At 36.1% G+C, this 19,547-nt stretch overlaps 2 protein-coding genes across 5 annotated transcripts in view; one reads left to right on the top strand and one right to left on the bottom strand.

Moving 5' to 3' along the window:
* The window catches only part of LOC149811527 (cytochrome c oxidase assembly factor HCC1-like), a 43,638-nt gene that overhangs the window by 7,822 nt on the left and 16,269 nt on the right, over nt 1-19,547 (bottom strand). Inside the window, exon 7 of the mRNA XM_089993818.1 lies at nt 18,824-18,956. Coding sequence (XP_089849944.1) covers nt 18,824-18,956 — 133 coding nt within the window. The remainder of the gene's footprint in view (nt 1-18,823; nt 18,957-19,547) is intronic.
* Nucleotides 9,628-13,266, top strand: LOC149811528 (uncharacterized). Of its 4 annotated transcripts, XM_089993817.1 has the most exons (4): nt 11,955-12,146; nt 12,253-12,371; nt 12,457-12,781; nt 12,874-13,266. In XM_089993817.1, exons 1-4 carry the CDS (start codon nt 11,999-12,001, stop codon nt 13,041-13,043), a joined length of 762 nt encoding a protein of 253 aa, XP_089849943.1. In that variant the 5' UTR covers nt 11,955-11,998; the 3' UTR covers nt 13,044-13,266. The 4 variants fall into 4 exon arrangements, 1 of the variants encoding a protein (XP_089849943.1); XR_016428612.1 differs by having other exon boundaries at nt 9,628-12,146; nt 12,253-12,781; XR_016428613.1 differs by having other exon boundaries at nt 9,628-12,371.

Raw genomic sequence — 19,547 nt, 5'->3', positions numbered from 1 at the left:
TCTGTTTATTTAATGTGTAGGTGTGTGAAGTCCTTGTAATGAAAGAGCAAAAAATACAAACAGATGCCTCTTATGGGCTTACAAGAACACAATGACCATTTATGAGTCAATACAAAACTCATACACATAAGCCACTTATGGGCTTGAATCACAAGTAAAAATAATGAATATTATTGAGAAATTGGGTGCTTGAGAAAGCAATACCCATCTAAGTGGAAGCACCCTTATATATACACAAAGGAGAGCCAATATAGTTGTTGGGAGCATCCCAACAGCTATAAATATAGTTGTTCAGATCTCCCAACAATTATATTTTGTGCAATGACAATATTATTGACCATTACAAAAATAGGAAATTACAAAATAAAAAAAATTAAAGAAAACAAAAAACATACAAAAACACTAGTGCCCCTAGTGGGCACAGCCTATACTGTGAAAAGATTGAAATACCCCTATTGGGTATTACTTATTACAATGATATGAATATATGTATCATATATATATATATACATATATATATATATATATTTTATATGTATATACATATACATGATACAACTTAGCACTCCCCCTCAAACTCACTGTGTGATCACCAAAAGTTTGTCAAGTAAGAAGTGAACCCAGGGAGGTGGAAACGCCTTTGTGAAGAAGTCAACTAGTTCGAATTTCGATGCTACATAGGACAGGATAATAGTTTTCTTAAGATATTCTTCACGAAGATAGTAGCAATTCATCTTGATGTGCTTGGTGCATTCATGGAATGTATGATTGCCGACTACGTAGATGGCGCTTTTTGAAGGTGATTGCGGATGCATGCCCATGTCCTCCATTAATCTTCTCAACCACACGATTTCAAATGTCGTGATGGCTATAGCACGATACTCAGCTCCTGTTGACGATAGTCTCCTTATGTTGTTTCTTGCATTTTCAGGACACTAGTGAATCACCTATAAACACACAAAAACCAGTAGTTAAGCGTCTATCATTAGGGTCTTCTCACCGGTCAAAATCAGTATATGCAATTAATTCAAGTGGAGAAGAGGAAGACAAAAAAATTCCTTTAGAGACGGAATTTTGTAACTCCGCCTGTGTATAACTGTTTAGTTATACACTGCCGGTCCCAAGCCCGGATAAAGGAGGAGGGTTGTGGTAGGCCTGTGACAGCCAGCATAAAAACTTAGTCATACCCTATGAATATGAACCAATATGAGAATTTCGTTGGGGCGTTCCTTACTGAGCGACGCGTTGTACTCTATAGGCCCGGAGGCAGTGATAAATGGGCAAGGGTTGCTAGGTCGTCGCTCGGAAGCGACGCGTCACACCGGCGCCCGGGTGTGGTGTCAAATAGGCAAGGGTTCCCTCACTTTGTTGGACGGGTGGGGGTAAGGAAGTTAGTCCAAGACCATAAAATTAGGTTAGCCACTTGGAACATAGGATCTCTAACTGGTAAGTTGGTAGAGTTAGTAGATGTTATGTGTAGGAGAAAGATTGATATTTTATGTCTACAAGAGACCAAATGGGTAGGTGAGAAAGCAAAAGTGATAGAACCTTGGGGATATAAGATTTGGTATACAGGAATAAATAGGAATAGGAATGGAGTAGGGATTGTTATGAGTCGTCAGTTTATAGATAATGTAGTTGAGGTCCGTAGGAAGGGTGATAGGATTTTACTTATTAAATTAGTATAAGGTACGAATATTATTAATATTATTAGTGTTTATGCACCTCAAGTAGGTTTAGATGATTCCATTAAGCATCAATTTTGAGAAGATTTAGATGGAGTAGTACAAGGGATATCTTATGGAGAAAGGCTTTTCATCGGCGGTGACCTTAATGGGCATGTAGGCATTAGTAGGGATGGATTTGAGAGTATCCATGGAGGCTATGGTATAGGAGAAAGAAACGAAAGTGGAGAAAGGATTTTAGATTTTGGTTTGTCCTATGATATGATCTTAGCAAACACTTGGTTTAGGAAGAGGGAGTCTCACCTAGTAACATTTAAAAGTGGGGTTAATACGAGTCAGATAGATTTTTTCCTACTTAGAAAGAGAGATAGGGGTTGTTGCATCGATTGTAAGGTTATATCGGGAGAAAGTGTAGCTACACAACATAGAGTCTTAATTTTAGATCTTAGAATTAGACAATACCGCAAAAGGGATAGACATATGATAGATCCTAAAATTAAGTGGTGGGCACTGAAAGAAGCTAAACAAGGAATGTTTGTAGAGCGGGTAGTTAAGGAAGTTGATTGGTGTCTCGAGGAGGATTCAGAATCTATGTGGAATAAGATAGCGGGTGGCATGAGAAAGGTGGCTAAGGAGGTATTGGGTGAGTCTAAAGGCGGTGCACCGCTAGGTAAGGATACATCGTGGTGGAACGAGGATGTCAAATTAGCTATTAAGGTTAAAAGAGAGTGTTATAGAAATCTAAGTAAAAATCGTGATAATGAGAATTTAGAGAAGTATATGATAGCAAAGAAGGAAGCTAAAAAAGTAGTTCGGAACGCGAGGGATAAGGTATATAAGGAGGTTTATGACAAGTTGGATACCAAAGAGGGTGAGAAGGATATTTATAGGCTTGCAAAGATGAGAGATAGGAAATCGAGGGATCTGGGTATGGTTAGATGTATCAAAGATGAAACGCAAAGGGTTTTAGTCAAAGATAAGGAGATTAAGGAGAGATGGAAAGATTATTTTGATAAGCTATTTAATGAAAGTCATGCTCAGGATCTTGGAGACTTTTCCATTCCTTTTCATGAGATGAATCGTGACTTCATGCGCAAGATTCAAAAGAAAGAAATTACAGAGGCTTTGAAGAAAATGAAATCAAGAAGGGCAGTTGGCCCAAATGGTATACCTATCGAGGCTTGGAAATGCTTGGGAGAGAAAGGTTTAGAATGGTTGACAAATCTTTTTAACAAGATTTGACGGACAAATAAGATGCCTAATGAGTGGAGGAAGAGTACTTTGGTGCCTCTATATAAGAATAAAGGTGATATACAAGATTGCACAAACTATCGTGGTATAAAACTCATGAGTCATACTATGAAACTTTGGGAGAGGGTGATTGAGTCTAGGTTGAGGAAGATTGTCATGATATCGAAGAATCAATTTGGTTTTATGCCTGGAAGATCAACTATGGAAGCTATACATCTTCTTAGACAACTTATTGAGAGAAATAGAGAGAGGAACAAAGATTTGCATATGGTTTTTATTGATTTGGAGAAGGCTTACGATAGAGTACCTAGGGACGTTCTCTGGTGGACAATGATGAAGAAAGGTGTTTCTCTCAAGTACATCAATATAATTAAAGATATGTATGAAGGAGTAGTAACCAATGTCCGCACTTGTGGAGGGGTGACAACCAATTTTCCTATAACGGTTGGGTTACATCAAAGATCTGCTTTAAGCCCTTTCCTATTTGTTATAGTGATGGATGAGCTTACGAGATCAATTCAAGAAAATGTGCCATGGTGTATGTTGTTTGCTGATGATATTGTTTTGATTGATGAGTCTAGAGCTGGGGCTAATGCTAAGTTAGAATTATGGAGACAGACATTGGAAGCAAGAGTTTTAAGTTGAATAAGAGTAAAACAAAATATATGGAATGTCGGTTTAGTAAGCAACGAAGTAGTGATGGGAGTGTAGTGAGGCTTGGTGAGCACGAAATACCGGTGGATGATTCTTTTAAATATTTGGGATCTATCATTCAAAAGTATGGAGAAATTGATGGAGATGTAAATCATAGGATAAAGGTTGGGTGAATGAAATGGAAGAGTGCAACTGGAGTATTGTGCGATTGTAGAATGCCATTGCGGTTGAAGGGAAAGTTTTATAGGACGACTATTAGGCCCGCTTTACTATATAGTACGGAATGTTGGGCTGCCAAGAGACATCATATTCAAAAAATGAGTGTAGCTGAGATGCGTATGCTGAGATGGATGTGTGGAAATACAATAAAAGATAAGATTCAGAACGAGGAGATACGTAAGAAGGTAGGCGTTGCACCCATTGAAAATAAGATGAGAGAGAATCGTTTACGGTGGTTTGGACATATTCGACGCAGGCCTAATGATGCTCCAGTTAGAAGGATGGAGAAATGGGAAAATATATTAGTTAAAAGAGGTCGGGGTAGGCCTAGAAAGACATGGATGGAGGTGATAAGAAAGGATATGAATGCTTTGAACCTCACCGAGGACATGGCATTGGATAGAAATGAATGGAGGAGAAGGATTCATGTGGAAGACCCATAATGATTTTCTTTGTTGATTCATATCGCCGACCCCAATTGTTTTGGGATGAAGGCGTAGTTGATGTTGTTGTTGTTGTAGAGACTGAATTTTGTAAATATCTCATAATGTGCATAACATCACTCATGTGATTGGCTTGTCGTATGCACTACATGAGAAATCTCAGGTCGAGTGATCGTTAAATAAGGGCCCCAATCATCTGCTAGTAAAGAGTGTGATCTTCTAAGGGTGTCCCATTATCGATTATCATTTTTGCGTTAATAACTTTAGGAGTATCCACTCTCTTTTCATCTGTAATGTCAGACCTGACAATAATCTTAGTAGTAAACTTAAATTGAGTTAGAAAATAACCACGAGCAGAATATGCTACCTCAATCCCTAAAAAATATCTAAGGAACCATAGATTTGTCATTTCAAAACTTTGTTTCAAAACATTTTTTATATAATTAACTCCATGTTTATCTCCTAGAGTAATGATCGTATCATCAACGTAGAGAAGAAGAGTAACATCTGCATTAGAGTGTTTGACAAACATAGCAGTATCAGTATAACAATACTTAAAACTAAGTTTAATCATAACAGAGCTAAATATATCACACCAGGCCTTAGGAGCAAGTTTCAAACCATACAAAGCTTTACGTAAATGAAGAATTTTTTTCGCTGGAATTTCATACTCTGGTGGAAGATCCATATATACTTTTTATTTTAATTTCCCATTTAAAACGGTATTTTTGACATCCATATGATAGATGGGTCAATCACTAATGACATCAACAACAATAAGAGTTCTAACAGACGTTATCCTAGCTACTAGTGCAAATGTTTTATCGTTATTACATATTCTTGAAAATAACCCTTGGCAACTAACTTAGCCTTATATCGTTCAAGGGAGACGTTACTCTTGGTTTAAACCTTATATACCCATCTACAATCTATGGACTTTTTCCCTTTAAGTAACTCAGCTATTTGCCAAGTGTTAGATTTTTTTTTAAAGCATCAACTTCTATGTCCATGGCTACATTCCATTCAGGATGGGTTTTGGCTTGCTTATAAGAATTGGGTTGAAAATAAGAAAAGATTTTGGCTAAGCAAGCTCTATATTGAGGGAAAAAAGACTCATAGGATACAAATCTATCTGGGAGTCAAGATTTCCTATTGGATCTCCTAAAGGGTACTAGATTCTTGTGACTCAAAGCTAGAATGTTGTCTATCATTGCCCCTTCTACTGCATTGAAGGATAGGATGGATGTCTTCATCTTTATCAAAAACATCACCAGGAGTATTTAATTGAGGTTCTACATTTATATTATAAATACTTAAAAGTAATTCAAACAAGGAGTAATTACTAGCTTTCTTTGGCACATTTTGATCAAAGAAACTTTCTTTTCGTAAAGAGGTCACATTTCAAGAGATATATAGTTTATCATTATGAAGATCATAACATCTAAACCATTTTTGGGTTTCTCCGTATCCGAATAAAACATAAGGAATTGCACGATGAGACAATTTGTCATTTTTATTGGTAAGAACAAAACATTTACTCCAAAAGTTCTTAGTCTAGAAAAATCAAAGGAGGTTTTATAAAGTTTTTCAAGGGTAATGTTTTAAAGCTTCACATAGGGAATACGATTTATGAGATAAACAGCAGTAATAGCAGCTTTGGCCGAAAATTCCTTTGGGACATTTTTTGAAATAAGAAGGGTTCTAGTAGTTTCTAAGATATGCCAATGTTTTCTTTCATTCAAGTCATTTTGTTGAGGGGTATGAGCAAAGATTTTTGGTGAACAATTTCATTTAGTTCCAAATATTTTTTGAAATTATTTGATATAAACTCTCCCCTCAAATCGAAGCAAAAAATATTTGATGTAAGCTATCACCCTAAATCGAAGAGAAAATAGTTATATTATACTCAAATAAATTGTTGACTAAGTTATGAAAGGATTTAAAATTTTCAAATACTTCACGTTTGTGCCTAAGAAAGTAAATCTAAGTGTAATGAGAATAATAATGAATAAATATTACATAATAAGTATAACCAACCTTTGATACAATTGGTGTCGGATGCCATACATTTGAATGTATTAATTCAAGTGATTTAGTAGAAAAAAAGTTAACTTGAAAGGGAATGGCCTTCGTTTTACCGAGAATACAATCTCAATCAAATTTTTCATTACAAAATTTCCTCAAGTGAAGTACATTGGACAATTTTGATATGATAGGATGACCTAGCCTTTGATACCACAAAATAATATCCAAATCGTGTACATTATAACAAAAAGTATTTTTGAGAATTATCAATCGATCCATGTAGTAGAGATCTCCTTCTCTATGGCCTTCTCCAATCTGCATCCTAAACTGGAGATCCTGCACCAAACATTGGTCTGATGAAAAGGAGATTTTGCAACCATGATCGGCAATTTGAGAAACAGAAAGAAAATTTAAATTGAGTTTTGGGAAAAATCTAATTTTTTGTATAGAAAATTTTGAAGAATTTTTAAAGTCACCAAACCCTTTTATATCAAGAGAAGAGCCATCAGCAGTGAAAACATTAGATCTACTTGAATTATTTCTACATTCAAAAAGTAAATGATCATGGGAAGTCATATGGAAAGAAGCATCAGAGTCCAAGAGCTAAGAAATTTTACTTGAAAGAGAAGAAGATGACCCGCAACTCCCGTGATGGAAGAAGATGAACATTTGAGAAGCGGTTGTAGGGCCTCCACTAATTGGAAAAATGACATGGTTCCAACGAATTTGGAATCTCCATTGGTTTCATTTTTATCCTCATACGATGCATCTATGTTTGCCGCTCTTCATTCATCCTTTCCTTTAAATTTGGGGCAATAAGGCTTAATGTGTTCCATTTTCCCACAATTATGGCAAATGATCTTCTTTCTTCCTTCATCATTACGCTGCCTCCCAAAGTTGGGTCTTGTGAAGTGATAAGGCTTGTAAGTGTTAGTGTTGGCACCGGGTCTTTGGACCGCCAACACATTATCTTTGGATTCTTTGGACTCGATCATGGTCTTCAACCTAGTCTCTTCCACACATGATTTGGCCAAAACTTCATGAAGAGGTAGAGGCTCATCTTTCTCACGATGAGTAATGGTGACCCTCCCATGTTCGAATTAAGGTCTTAGCCCTTGTATAAATTGAAAAAACTGCTCTTCTAAGATTTATTCTTTTATTAGGCGAGCATCATTGGGTAAGAGTAGATTGAGGTTCCAGAGTGGAACCATCAACCAAATGCCACAATTCTTTCCCTACTAATATTTTTTTCACCGCGGTGGCCCACATGTTGTAGTTGGTCCCATCGAATTTGATGGAAAAAACGGTTACAACTTCCTTGTCGACCATGGAGGAAAAGAGAATAGAAGAGAAAAAGATTACGATTGTTGATGGCATGTTTCCCGAAGCAATGAACCGATGCTCCTACGATCTTCACGGTCCACCAAACTATCTTCAAATACAAAGAGCAATCAAGGAGCACAAAGGCTCTCATACCATGTAATGAAAGGGCAAAAAATACAAATAGATGCCTCTTATGGGCTTACAAGAACACAATGACCACTTATGGGTCAATACAAAACTCATACACATCAACCACTCACGGGCTTGAATCACAAGTAAAAATAATAAATATTATTAAGAGATTGGGTGTTTTTTGTTTAATTTAAAACCGCACCTGGCACGAAGACCTGGTCGCATTGTCTCAGCCTACCATACCTACGGTCATCGTGCTGGCTGCGTAAAACTATGAGGCTAGGACCCCTATCCCCAGAGCCTAGGGTACACATTGGCTTGCCTTGCGTAGAGAGGCGGCACCCATGAGAATCGAACCTTGACTGCCAGTCTAACAGCCAAGGCCCGACCCCACTACGCCAATCCCCCTTGAGAAAGCAATACCCATCTAAGGGAAGCACCTCTATATATACACAAAGGAGAGCCACTATAGTTGTTGGTAGCATCCCAAGAGCTATAAATATAGTTGTTGGGATCTCCCAACAGCTATATTTGGGCAATGACAATATTGCACATTACAAAAACAAAAATTTACAAAACAGAAAAAAAGAAACAAAAAATATACAAAGACACTAGTGTCCCTAGCAGGCACAGCCTATACAGTGAAAAGACTGAAATACCCCTATTGGGTATTACCTATTAAATTGATATGAATATATGTATCATATATATATTTATATGTATATACTATGTATGTGTATACATACATATATATATATGATACAACTTAACAGTCTTTAGCAGCCTTATTTAATGATGTATGATGTTATGAGATTTTTGCATATGCATAAGGATATTTTCATGCGTGAACACCAGTGTTGTTAAAAGCGCGCCTCAAGGCGCAAAAAGCGCGCCTCGCCTCGAGGCGAGACCCTTTTCGCCTTGAGGCGCACGTAAAAAGCGCAACAGCCTCAAGGCGTACGCCTCATGCGCCTTGAGGCGTACGCCTTGAGGCGAGGCGCGCCTCAAAGGCGCGCATTAAACATCGGATGGCCCGGACCCGAGTTCGACCCGGATCCGGGCCCGTATTCTCGAAAGATCGAGAACCTGTGTCTTTAAAAAAGACACAGGTGCTTCGGGGCGAGGGAAAGCCCTCGCCCCTTCTCTCTCCACTCCGTCCCCTTTCGTCCACCGCCACTGCTCGCCGCCGGCCACCACTCGCCGTCGGCCACCACTCGCCGCCGGCCACCACTCGCCGATCACCGCCTCTGCTGAGAAGGGATCACTCGCAGTGCGACCACTCGCAGTGCGACCACTCGCCGTGCGACCACTCGCCGTGCGACCACTCGCCGCCGCCACTGCTGTCGCCGACCACCACTCGCCGCCTCTGCTGTCGCCAACCACCACTCGCCGCCGCCACTGCTGTCGCCGACCACCACTCGCCGATCACCGCCTCTGCTGAGAAGGGACCACTCGCAGTGCAACCACTCGCCGTGCGACCACTCGCCGCCGGCACTGCTGTCGCCGGCCACCACTCGCCGCCGGCCACCACTCGTCGCCGATCATCGTTTTCCTTCAGGTATGGCTTTTTCGTTTTTTTTTTTTTTTAAAGCCCAGTCTTACCCCAACCCTGATTCCATATGAAATAGATTTTTATCCATTTTTGTAGCTCAGCCCAGTCCTAGCCCAGCCCTGACTGCAGCAAATAGTTTGATTTGTCCATATGAAATAGATTTTTATTAATAATTGTAGTCATTTTTTATCCATATGACTGCAGTCCCTTGGTTTCCTTTTTTGTCCATATAACTGTAGCGATGATGATTTCTTGGTGTGCAATCAAATATGCGATGTCCTGAATTGTTTAAGCATGCATTGAATTGGTTTTTCGCCAATAATGCTCTTATGGAACTGAAAAGGCTCTTATGGAACTTGTATCCCTTGTCATGTTGGTGGTCACTTCAGCGCAACTTCTCTTGAAGATAAAAGTTGGACATAAAGGAGCAGTTGTATGGTTATTTCAATCAGTTTCTGATGTATAGGAGCCCACCCGACCTACATTTTGGAAATAAATTTGTTGAATGAAACAATAAAAAGCAACTTTTTCTTCAAACTGACTATTTAAGGATCTCTCAAGATGCTATTAGGTCTATCTAGATGTTGATCCATAGGATATTTTACACTATAACCCATTTTAATTGAATTAATTTGTGATTTTTATTGGCTCACATCTTTGAGTATGAAAACAGTCTCAGTTTTGAGTGCTTTTACAATAGGATAATGAAGCAAACTAAAACAGATTGTGGGGTTGTAGGTTTCTTTTCACTACTGTGTAAACTGAGATAGAACACACAATTGAAATATTCAAACATAATGGTGACCTCTGTTTAGCATATTCAATATATGTTTTTTTTTCCGGCATTTTCACAATTTCTTGGGGTTGATCTCCGGAGTTGGTTGGTGTTTTCTTTTTGTTTTTGAGAAGAAATCTGGGATCCAAACCACCTCCACTCTATCTCTACTATGTGTGTGTGTGGCTATAAGTGTGCATTATTGAATGAACTTTGAGACCCAATTAAAAAACTGACCTAATTATATTTATTATTTTTTTCTCGTCAATTATGTTTTTTTCTAGGATTCGTATATAGCTTATACACCAAGATTGTTTATTTTGCATTTGTTTTCATGTAATGTGGTCAGCAGAATGCATGATGTTAATATATATTTTGTGTTATGTATTTTTGCAGTTGAAAAATGGCAAAAGATGTAGGATGGGATCATGGAGTTAAAGTTCCAAATCCTACTAAAGATCCTAAACTTGTAGGACATGTAATTTGCAATTACTGTCATAAACAGACTACAGGAGGCATCTATAGGCTAAAACATCACTTAGCTGGCACAAAGCATGGTGTAAGCATGTGCGAAGCGGTTCCACATGACGTGAAAAGATTTTTTCAGAATCATCTAAAGGATCAGAGGCTAAAGAAAGAAGAGTTAGAGCAAACCAAGTTGGATATCGGGAGAAGTGTTTATTTTGGATCATCAACCGGCGATAATGTGAATAAAGAAGCTAGTAGATCAGGTAGTGATGCAAAAACAAGTGCAGCTGGTCCTATGGACCTTTTTGTGAACAAAGAAGCACGGCAAACCACAATAAACACTGCTTTCAAAAGGGATGAAAGAAAAAATGCATGTCGTGCCATTGGTCGATTTTTTTATGCAAATGCCTTATCATTTAATCTTTGCAACAGTCCATATTTTGGTGCAATGGTAGAAGCTATTGCAAATTATGGGCGAGGGTTCAAACCACCTTCTTATCATGAGATCAGAACGTGGATTTTGAAGGACGAGGTAGATTGTACTCATGAAATTTTGAAAGAGTTCAAAAAAGAGTGGCCAAAGGTTGGTTGCAGTATTATGGCAGATGGTTGGACAGATGGGAAAGGAAGAAACTTAATTAATTTTCTTGTGAACAGCTCATCTGGGACAGTATTTTTGAAGTCTGTTGACATCAGCGACATGGAAAAAACTGGTGCAAATTTGTGTCAGTTGTTTGAAGAAGTTGTTAAAGAAGTTGGTGAAAGTAATGTGGTGCAATTCATTACAGATAATGCACCAAATTATGTGGCAGCTGGAAATATGTTAACAGCAGGAAAAACATGTTTTTGGACACCATGTGCAGCCCACTGCTTGGATCTTATGTTAGAAGATATTGGAAAGATATCAATTTTTAAAGATACAGTGGAAAAGGCAAAAAAAATTACAAGATACATTTATAGTCATGCATGGGTATTAAATTTAATGAGAAAATTCACAAAGAAGAAAGAACTTCTGCGTTCAGCCGTCACTCGTTTTGCCACAACATATCTTACACTTCATAGTATTGGATGTTATAAGAAAGAGTTAAAGTCGATGTTCTTATCTTCAAATTTTAGAACATCTAATTACTATAAGAAATCTGATGCTAAGAACATTTCTTGTATTGTTCTTAATGATCATAAGTTTTGGGCTGCCATATCATATGCAATTAAAGCTACACTACCTCTCGTCAAAGTGTTGCGACTCGTTGATGCAGATGAACCTGCTATGGGATTTTTGTATGAGGCAATGGATAGAGCGAAGGAGGAAATTGCTTAAAACCTTGACAATGTCCAAAGAAAATATAAACCTATTTGGGATATCATTGATAGACGATGGGACTTGCAACTTCATAAGCCTTTGCATGCAGCTGCCTATTATTTAAATCCACATTTTCATTATGCTAACAACTTCAACCCTGATGGAGAAGTTATGGGTGGCTTTTATGATTGTGTTGAAAAATTAGTTTCTGATGCAAATATTCGGTTGAAAATTACAACACAAATCGATGCATTTAAAAAGGCAAATGGCTTGTTTGGCAGAGAGGCAGCTGTTACAACAAGAAAATTAAAAAGTCCTGGTAAGTTTGCAATTATGTTGTTATTTGTCAATATTTTTTTATGTTTTTGTTAATTATGACATTCTTAATGTTTTTATCAATTTTTTATTATTTTATTTGAATGCAGCTGATTGGTGGAGTTCATTTGGGCACGAAAATCCTGAGTTGATGAATTTTGCAATTCGAATTTTAAGTTTGGCATGCAGTGCATCGGGCTGTGAGAGGAATTGGAGTACTTTCTCATTGGTTTGTGACTTTGTATTTTATTTTTGAAATACATTTTTATATTTTAATTATCTTATATTTGATTATCAATGATTTGAAATTATAGGTGCATACAAAACGAAGGAATAGACTTGAACAAGAGAAGATGAATGCATTGGTTTTTGTAATGTACAATATGAAATTAAGAGAGAGAAATATGAAGAGGAGGGCTACCAAAGACCCTATATGTCTAGATCATATAGACTCAGACGATGAGTGGATTGTGGAGAAGGAAGATCCAGTGTTGCCAAGTGATCCCAATTGGTTGGAGGATTCATGGTTGGATCCGAACTTCGACATAAATGCCATTGAGCATGTTCCTATTGAAAAAGTCACTTCACCTCATGTTTCACAAAGTGGTTTTAGGCAAGACATGTCTTCAAGAGATCGAGGTAAAGTTATATTCCTTTTACCTAGCTATGAATATAAATGTATTTTTTTAATTACATAACCTAAATATTTAATACATGTTTTTTTATTGAAGGAAAAAGAAAAGCAAAAGAAGTAATTGAGGACGTGGATGAAGAAAGTGTAGATGATGAAGAGTCAGAGAATGAAGATGAAGAAGAACCTATTTATATGGATTCTTCAGATGATGATATTGAAGACTTAAATATTGATGATGACGAGACACAACAAGAGCCTAGGCCCTAATTCATATCATAGAGCTATTGGCCATTTATATTTTTTTGGGACTTTCAGTTGTAATTGTGAATGTTAACACTCTTATTTTAAAGAATTCTGGACAAATACATTAACATTTGGTTGTTAATGTTAACATGCATTTTTTAATTATGACATGATGTTGTTAGTGCTAATATGCATTTTGTTGTTAATGTTAGTTTTTTATTGAATGAATGCTCATATTTATGCAATTAGATACTTATATAGATCAAGTTGTTGCATTAATGCTACTTTTACATGTTAATCTCATATTTTTTTCGTATTTATTTGAGATTTTTTATTTCGTGTTGGTTGGCGCTTCATCAATAAAGCATTTCTTATTTATTTATAATTTTAGATCATTTTTATAGTTTTTTTTAAGTTTAAAAATATTTTTTTTTGAGGCTTACGCTTTGCGCCTCGAGGCTTACGCCTCGCCTCAGATTTTGGTGGAGCGCCTCGCTACGCCTCAACGCTTTTAACAACACTGGTGAACACTTTATAAAACTTAGCCATATCACGAAATTTTTATATGTTTTCTTCATGCATGACTTTTTTTTTTTGAAAAAGCACTCTTAACATGGTTAGATTTGTAATGCATGCTCTTGTATTGACTATTAGGCACTTTTGTTTGTATCTTAACATGCATTAGATCTATAGGATCATAATGTGATGTGTGTGCTCTTCGGATATTAAAATGTCTTTCTTCATGCATACTTTGTGTATTTGTAAGAATTAATAGAATTAATATTTTAGGTATGGCTTTCTTTGTGCCCTTACTGGCCCTTGTGCTTGTGCCCTTCTTGGTGGCTCATTTGTACACTTCTTGTGCTTGTGACTTGAGTGCTTCTATTGCCCTAGTAGCATTGTGACTATTTCACTATAGGCTATTTTCCTCTTGAATTGTCTTTTCACTGCATCCCTTACAAGGCTTTATATCTTTTGAATTTTTGTTGCATATTATTATGAAATTTATGGATGTCTTGTATGTGGCCTCATGAGTTTTTTTTAGTGACTTGTTGTGTCTTGTCATCTTGTTTTGGATATGATTGCACCATAACTCTTTCGGGTTTCAAACTCCCTTAATTGGATTGTATTCAAAATTTGGTTTTCAAATTGGTTTGTTTATAACCTCCTTTTGGAAAGTGATTTCCAAAGTTTTCTTGTGGCTTTGGTTTAGTCCATCAGAGTATTTTCTTTGATGCAACGTACCTTTCTTTTAGCCCTTTTGAGGTGTCTTGTATGCACCTCGGTGTTGTGGAGCCAAAGATGTGTCTTGGGGTGAGTTGTGTGATTGTTTTGTTAGTTTAGATTGCCAATTTAAGTGTAGTGTTTGCACTCGGTTTGGCTCTAAGTGACAGTTGTTTGATCTCTAGTTATGTGAGTGTGTTGTGTCACTCATTTGCTTATTTGGCCCTTGTTATTATGCCGGATACTTGTATTGATCTTTATCTGTGATGGCTAAACTGTTATTTTCTTGTGGCTATGGATTAAATCTCATAATATTGCAAAATTTATTCCTCTTGCCTTGATTTGAATATTGTTTTCAAATCTTCTTGCTTATTTTTGTTGACATTAGTTTGTTGTCGTTACAGTATTTTTATCTCTTGTTTTTCATTCTTCCTTCTTATTTGAGTGACTTTTTATATAAACAAAGAATCTTGTTTTATCAGTTTTACAACCATGTATGTGGTGAGTTATGTGCGCCTGTTATAGTTGATGGTGTTGTTTACAGTTTTACAATCATGTGTGAGGTGAGGTGTGCACTTCTTGTGGTTGTAGCTAGTATTTATTGTCAGTTTAGACAGCCGGCATTGTTGGTGCATGGTCACTAGTACGGTTATTGCTAACATTGTTTTTTATCTCTTGTCCTATGTGTTGATAGACTCGGATTTTGATGTTGTTGAGTTGGACACCTGTGAGGTGATTGCTTGTGGTGACCAAACTGTTGTTTTTATAAAACCATGTTGGGATTTGTGAAAATCTTCTCTTATGATATTAAAAGTTGTTGTTGGTGGGATTGCTATAATCTCTTCATGTATTTTCTAATTTTTTCTGCTGCCCTTTTGTCCTTTTATGGGAAATGGTTATTTTTTGAAGACTCCATTAGCATGCATTATGCATTATAATGTCTTGTTTGCATAGATTGATATATATTGAATGTATTTATATTTATTTCATATTGATATTGTTATTATTGTTGAAATATTTCTAAATAGTTTTTCTCATTATTGTTTAAATGATTGTGATTCAAATGTTTATTGTATTTTCTATATATCGTATTTTCTTGTGTTTTTCGTGTCCTTGCACATTCTCTCTTCATATATATATATATATATATATATATATATATATATATATATATATATATATATATATATATATATATATAGAGAGAGAGAGAGAGAGAGAGAGAGAGAGATTGTTATAAATTCTTTTGTTGTAGTTGGTGCTTCGTGTTGCCATCTTAATGCAGGAACTAAGAAAGGTTGTGAATTGAGGAGCCAAGGCTTCATGGAGATCTGAAGATTAGAGTGCTTAGAATTCTTATGATGGTTGAAGTTTGAAGATCTCATCTTGAAGATTATTATGGTGGCACATGAAGAACATTCCTTATTTTGTTTTGGAAAACTTTTAGTGATCCACCACAAGTTTGAGAGGAGGTGTTAAGATACATGTTCCGTCTTCCTATGTAATTGTTTTTTTCTTGTATATGCCAGAGTATACCTAAGTGTACTTTAGGTACTTTCTTCATTTTTATGTGTATTCATGTACATTTAATTTGAGTTGTATTCAAGGTACACTTTGGGTATACCTTTTATGTATTTTAGTATAGGTATACTCAAGGTATACCTATTAGGATAGGATAAGCACACTTAGAGGCTAGTTTTAGGATTATTTCATGTATTTTATTTTATTTTATTTTTTGTATTATTGGTAGATAGTCCAACTGGTTGTTGGACTAGCTGTTGGGAGCTACTAGCCGTTAGCAATGTTGTGAAAAGCATTGAGGCGTAGCGAAATACTCCACCAAAAATTAAGCGAGGCGTAAACCATAAGCCTCGCGGCGTAAAGTGTAAGCTTTTTAAAAACTTTTAAAAAAGTTTAAAAAATATCTAAAATAGAAATAAATAAATAAATAAATAAATGTTTTATTCATGAAGCAATAACCAATAGAAACTATCAAATATCAAATAAATACCGAAAAATATGAGAATAACATGTAAAACAGTAAAAGTAACATTAACGCAACAACTTGATCCATCTAAGTATCTAACAAATAAAATATGAACATTCAATGAAAATTTAACAAAAACCTTAACAATCAAATTCCTCAACATCATCATATAATGAACACAAATTCATCTAAAGTTTTAAACGAACATTAAGCTAATATTTCATGCATTCTTGCTTGAAAAAATAGCTCTATCACACTACTAAAATCACACATAATAATCCATGTCTACACTTAGTATCACAAACAAAAAATAAATATTTTCATTTAACAAAAAATTATTTTTAATTTTCATGATCTAATAGTCAATTACACGTACATACACAGTCATGCATATTTGGAAATAATTACACAAACTGAAAGTAACAATTTCACATATACAATTTTTATATAAACAAACTAACAAAATTGACATATACAATTTTTATATACAGTCAATTAATTGCACAAAAAATCTGGTCATTAAGAAGAAGAAAAAGAAAAAAAAAGAGGGAAGAAAAAGATGGAAGAAGAAGAAGAAGAATGGAAGAAGCAGAACAAGAAGAAGAAGAAAAGGGAGGGAAGAAGAACGAAGAAGCTAACAAGAAAAAGAAGAAGAAATAAGAGAGGAAGAAGAAGCAGAACGAAAGAGAGAGAGGGGAGAGAAAAACGAAAGAAGAAGAGACGAAAGAGAGAGGGGGGGGGGGGTATGTACCTCTTCTTTCTTCTTCGTCTTCTTTCGGTAGGAGAGAGAGAGAGAGATAAAAGAGGGCAGTGCCCTGTCGCATTGGACCTCCCCATTTTCTCTTGTTTTACTTACTAGATTTGGGTCAAATGAGGGTTTTGACCTCACTTTGAGGCATACGCCTCAAGGCCTATGAGGCACACGCCTCGAGCCTTTTGCGCTACACACACGTGCTTCAAGGCACAAAAGGCCTCGCCCTGAGCTGAGGCACGCTTTTTGCGCCTTGAGGCACATTTTAACAACACTGGCCGTTAGGATGGTCTAATTGCTAGTCAAACTAGTCGTTAGACCATCCTAACAGCTAGTATTTTGAATTGGGTATTTATATGATGCATATGTCACATTGTGTCTCCGTGAGAGAGGATGATTGTACATATTGTGTGTGTGTGTGAGTGATTTTGTAATGATGTTCATGTCTAATTTTTGTTTATTCTATTACTAATAAAAATTATTTATTTTATTTGTTGGTATTCTTGTGAATGTACAAATATGTTATTTCTTATCTATGCTTAAATGAGTTATGTTTATGCTTTTGTCCCTCTTTATTTGTCTTTCGTTTGTGTCTTGGGTTTCGCGACACTTCGTGACATTATTTACATATAACAGTCATTATGTAACATGTATAAGGTTATATGATTAATGGTACATGTAACCCAAGATTATAAACATTAATATGAAAGTTCAGCCCTAATCACACAATAGGGACTAGGTTTTGACTGCAAAAAATTATCTTCCTTCTCTCTCATTATTAACAATTTTAAAGACCTTGGTCTCTCATAAAGCAGATACCAAGTCAAGACTGAAAATCTTAGGAAATGAAAGTAAAGTCATGTTGATCATGAAAATAAAAACAAGTAACAAGACCAAGATCTATAATATGTTAGGAGAAAAGCACACAAAGTGATCGCCTTATCATCATATATTTGACCATGTTCATGACATGTCATACTATGTTTAGCATGGGATATCAATGTCATTCCACACTGACATCTACTGACATGAAAACAGCTAACCTTGTAAATCAATACAAAGACAGAAATAGAAGAGGATATAATCCAAGTATTTATTTCCTCACAAGTATAAAAAATTCCACCAAAAGTACGTACAAAAATACAAGGAAATACCATATAAAAAATAGCCTGCACAAATCTAGGGTATATTCAAATATGAGAGAGAGAGGGAGATGCTACTGCATACACTACATGTCCCACCAGGGTTGATACAAAATACCTTTCAAAATGCAGGTCAGAGTCACATTGTCCATACACTATACGGTTAATGAACCAGAGCCAGAGGTCATTCTTACCTTGGCCCTGAAGGGTACGAACTTACTAATAAACAGCAAAAGATGACATGCCTAAAGCACATTGTTCCACTGATACACTATCCCAACTAGTGCTCCAATCACCATATACGCAGGTGAATCACAAAATAAAAATAAAAAGAACATGTACAAATCATGAGAATGTGATTAAAGTAAATGAAGAATCCAGTGAGGAATGTAAGAGGAGAAAGGATAGAACTGTATAGGATACAACAGTAGGCATCTTAGTACGTGCACTCAAATTACAATCTGAGTAAAATATCAAAACATGCAAATAGCACGTGAAAAGATTAAAATTAAATGGATAGAGGATGGAGACGAAGTGACACATTTGTGACCTTAAAAATATGCAAATTAATTTGAAATCACATATAGAAAGGATCCTTTTATGGTCACAAATACAGAACAAATATGTGTGGAAGCTGTGTAAGAGGACTATTTGAACTAAAATTATCTCAAGTGAGTTGATTAGCTGTGGAGAAACATACATGACAATGGAGTGATCAACAAGGTAATCAGATCCCTCTTCCTCTGTTTTCATGTAATAAACACGATAGGCACGGGCAACTTGCTTTATCTCATCCATTGAACCAGTTAGCCCTATCAATGCTGGGTGAAATTCTGCAAAATGATACAAATATTTTGAAGTTAACTAATGGATATATGTAAGTGAAGTAAAAATGATACTCACGATTAGTATTCAAAGTTAACTACTGAATACTTGTAGGTAAAAATGTAATCATTAAAAGAATCTTATATTACAAAATTCTGTACAGGATTGTTGCATTAATATGAATGCATTTCCATGGATGTTTTAAGTATAGGCACAGGTTTTTTCAAAGGCTGTCTAAATTCATCAACAATTGACTGCAGAACCAACTGAAGTGAAAAATGTCTTTGTAGTATCAATAATGCAAAGAAGTACAGCCTGAAAAAAAATAACTGCAGCCCAGACTCAGGATCAATTTGTTAGGGACTGTTTGGGGAAGAATCACCAAGTAAAACATGAGGTTTTAGATCCATTTATAACAAAAAAAAAGAGAATAAAATGAACAAAACATGAACAATCTCATTCCAATATAGTCAAGAAGATCGAGCAATCTTATGCAAAGAAAATATCTTACAAGAAAAAGGTGGCCATGAAATGCTTACAATCTATGTCACACGGACTCTTCTAACAGGGCACCGCACCCGCACCCAGGCGGGTGCGAC

The sequence above is a fragment of the Nuphar pumila genome, chromosome 17, assembly GCF_984573655.1.
Source record: "Nuphar pumila chromosome 17, dmNupPumi1.hap1.1, whole genome shotgun sequence".
Taxonomy (NCBI): domain Eukaryota; kingdom Viridiplantae; phylum Streptophyta; class Magnoliopsida; order Nymphaeales; family Nymphaeaceae; genus Nuphar; species Nuphar pumila.
Note: the sequence above shows the minus strand (reverse complement) of the source record. Positions and strands in the feature narration are given on the sequence as shown.

What these genes read in the sequence shown, in the direction of transcription:
- LOC149811528 (XM_089993817.1), top strand. Translation starts at nt 11,999, where the DNA reads ATGGGTGGCTTTTATGATTGTGTTGAAAAATTAGTTTCTGATGCAAAT. An exon ending in AAGAAAATTAAAAAGTCCTG is followed by an intron (nt 12,147 to 12,252) that starts GTAAGTTTGCAA and finishes ATTTGAATGCAG; the next exon opens with CTGATTGGTGGAGTTCATTT. An exon ending in CATGTCTTCAAGAGATCGAG is followed by an intron (nt 12,782 to 12,873) that starts GTAAAGTTATAT and finishes TTTTTATTGAAG; the next exon opens with GAAAAAGAAAAGCAAAAGAA.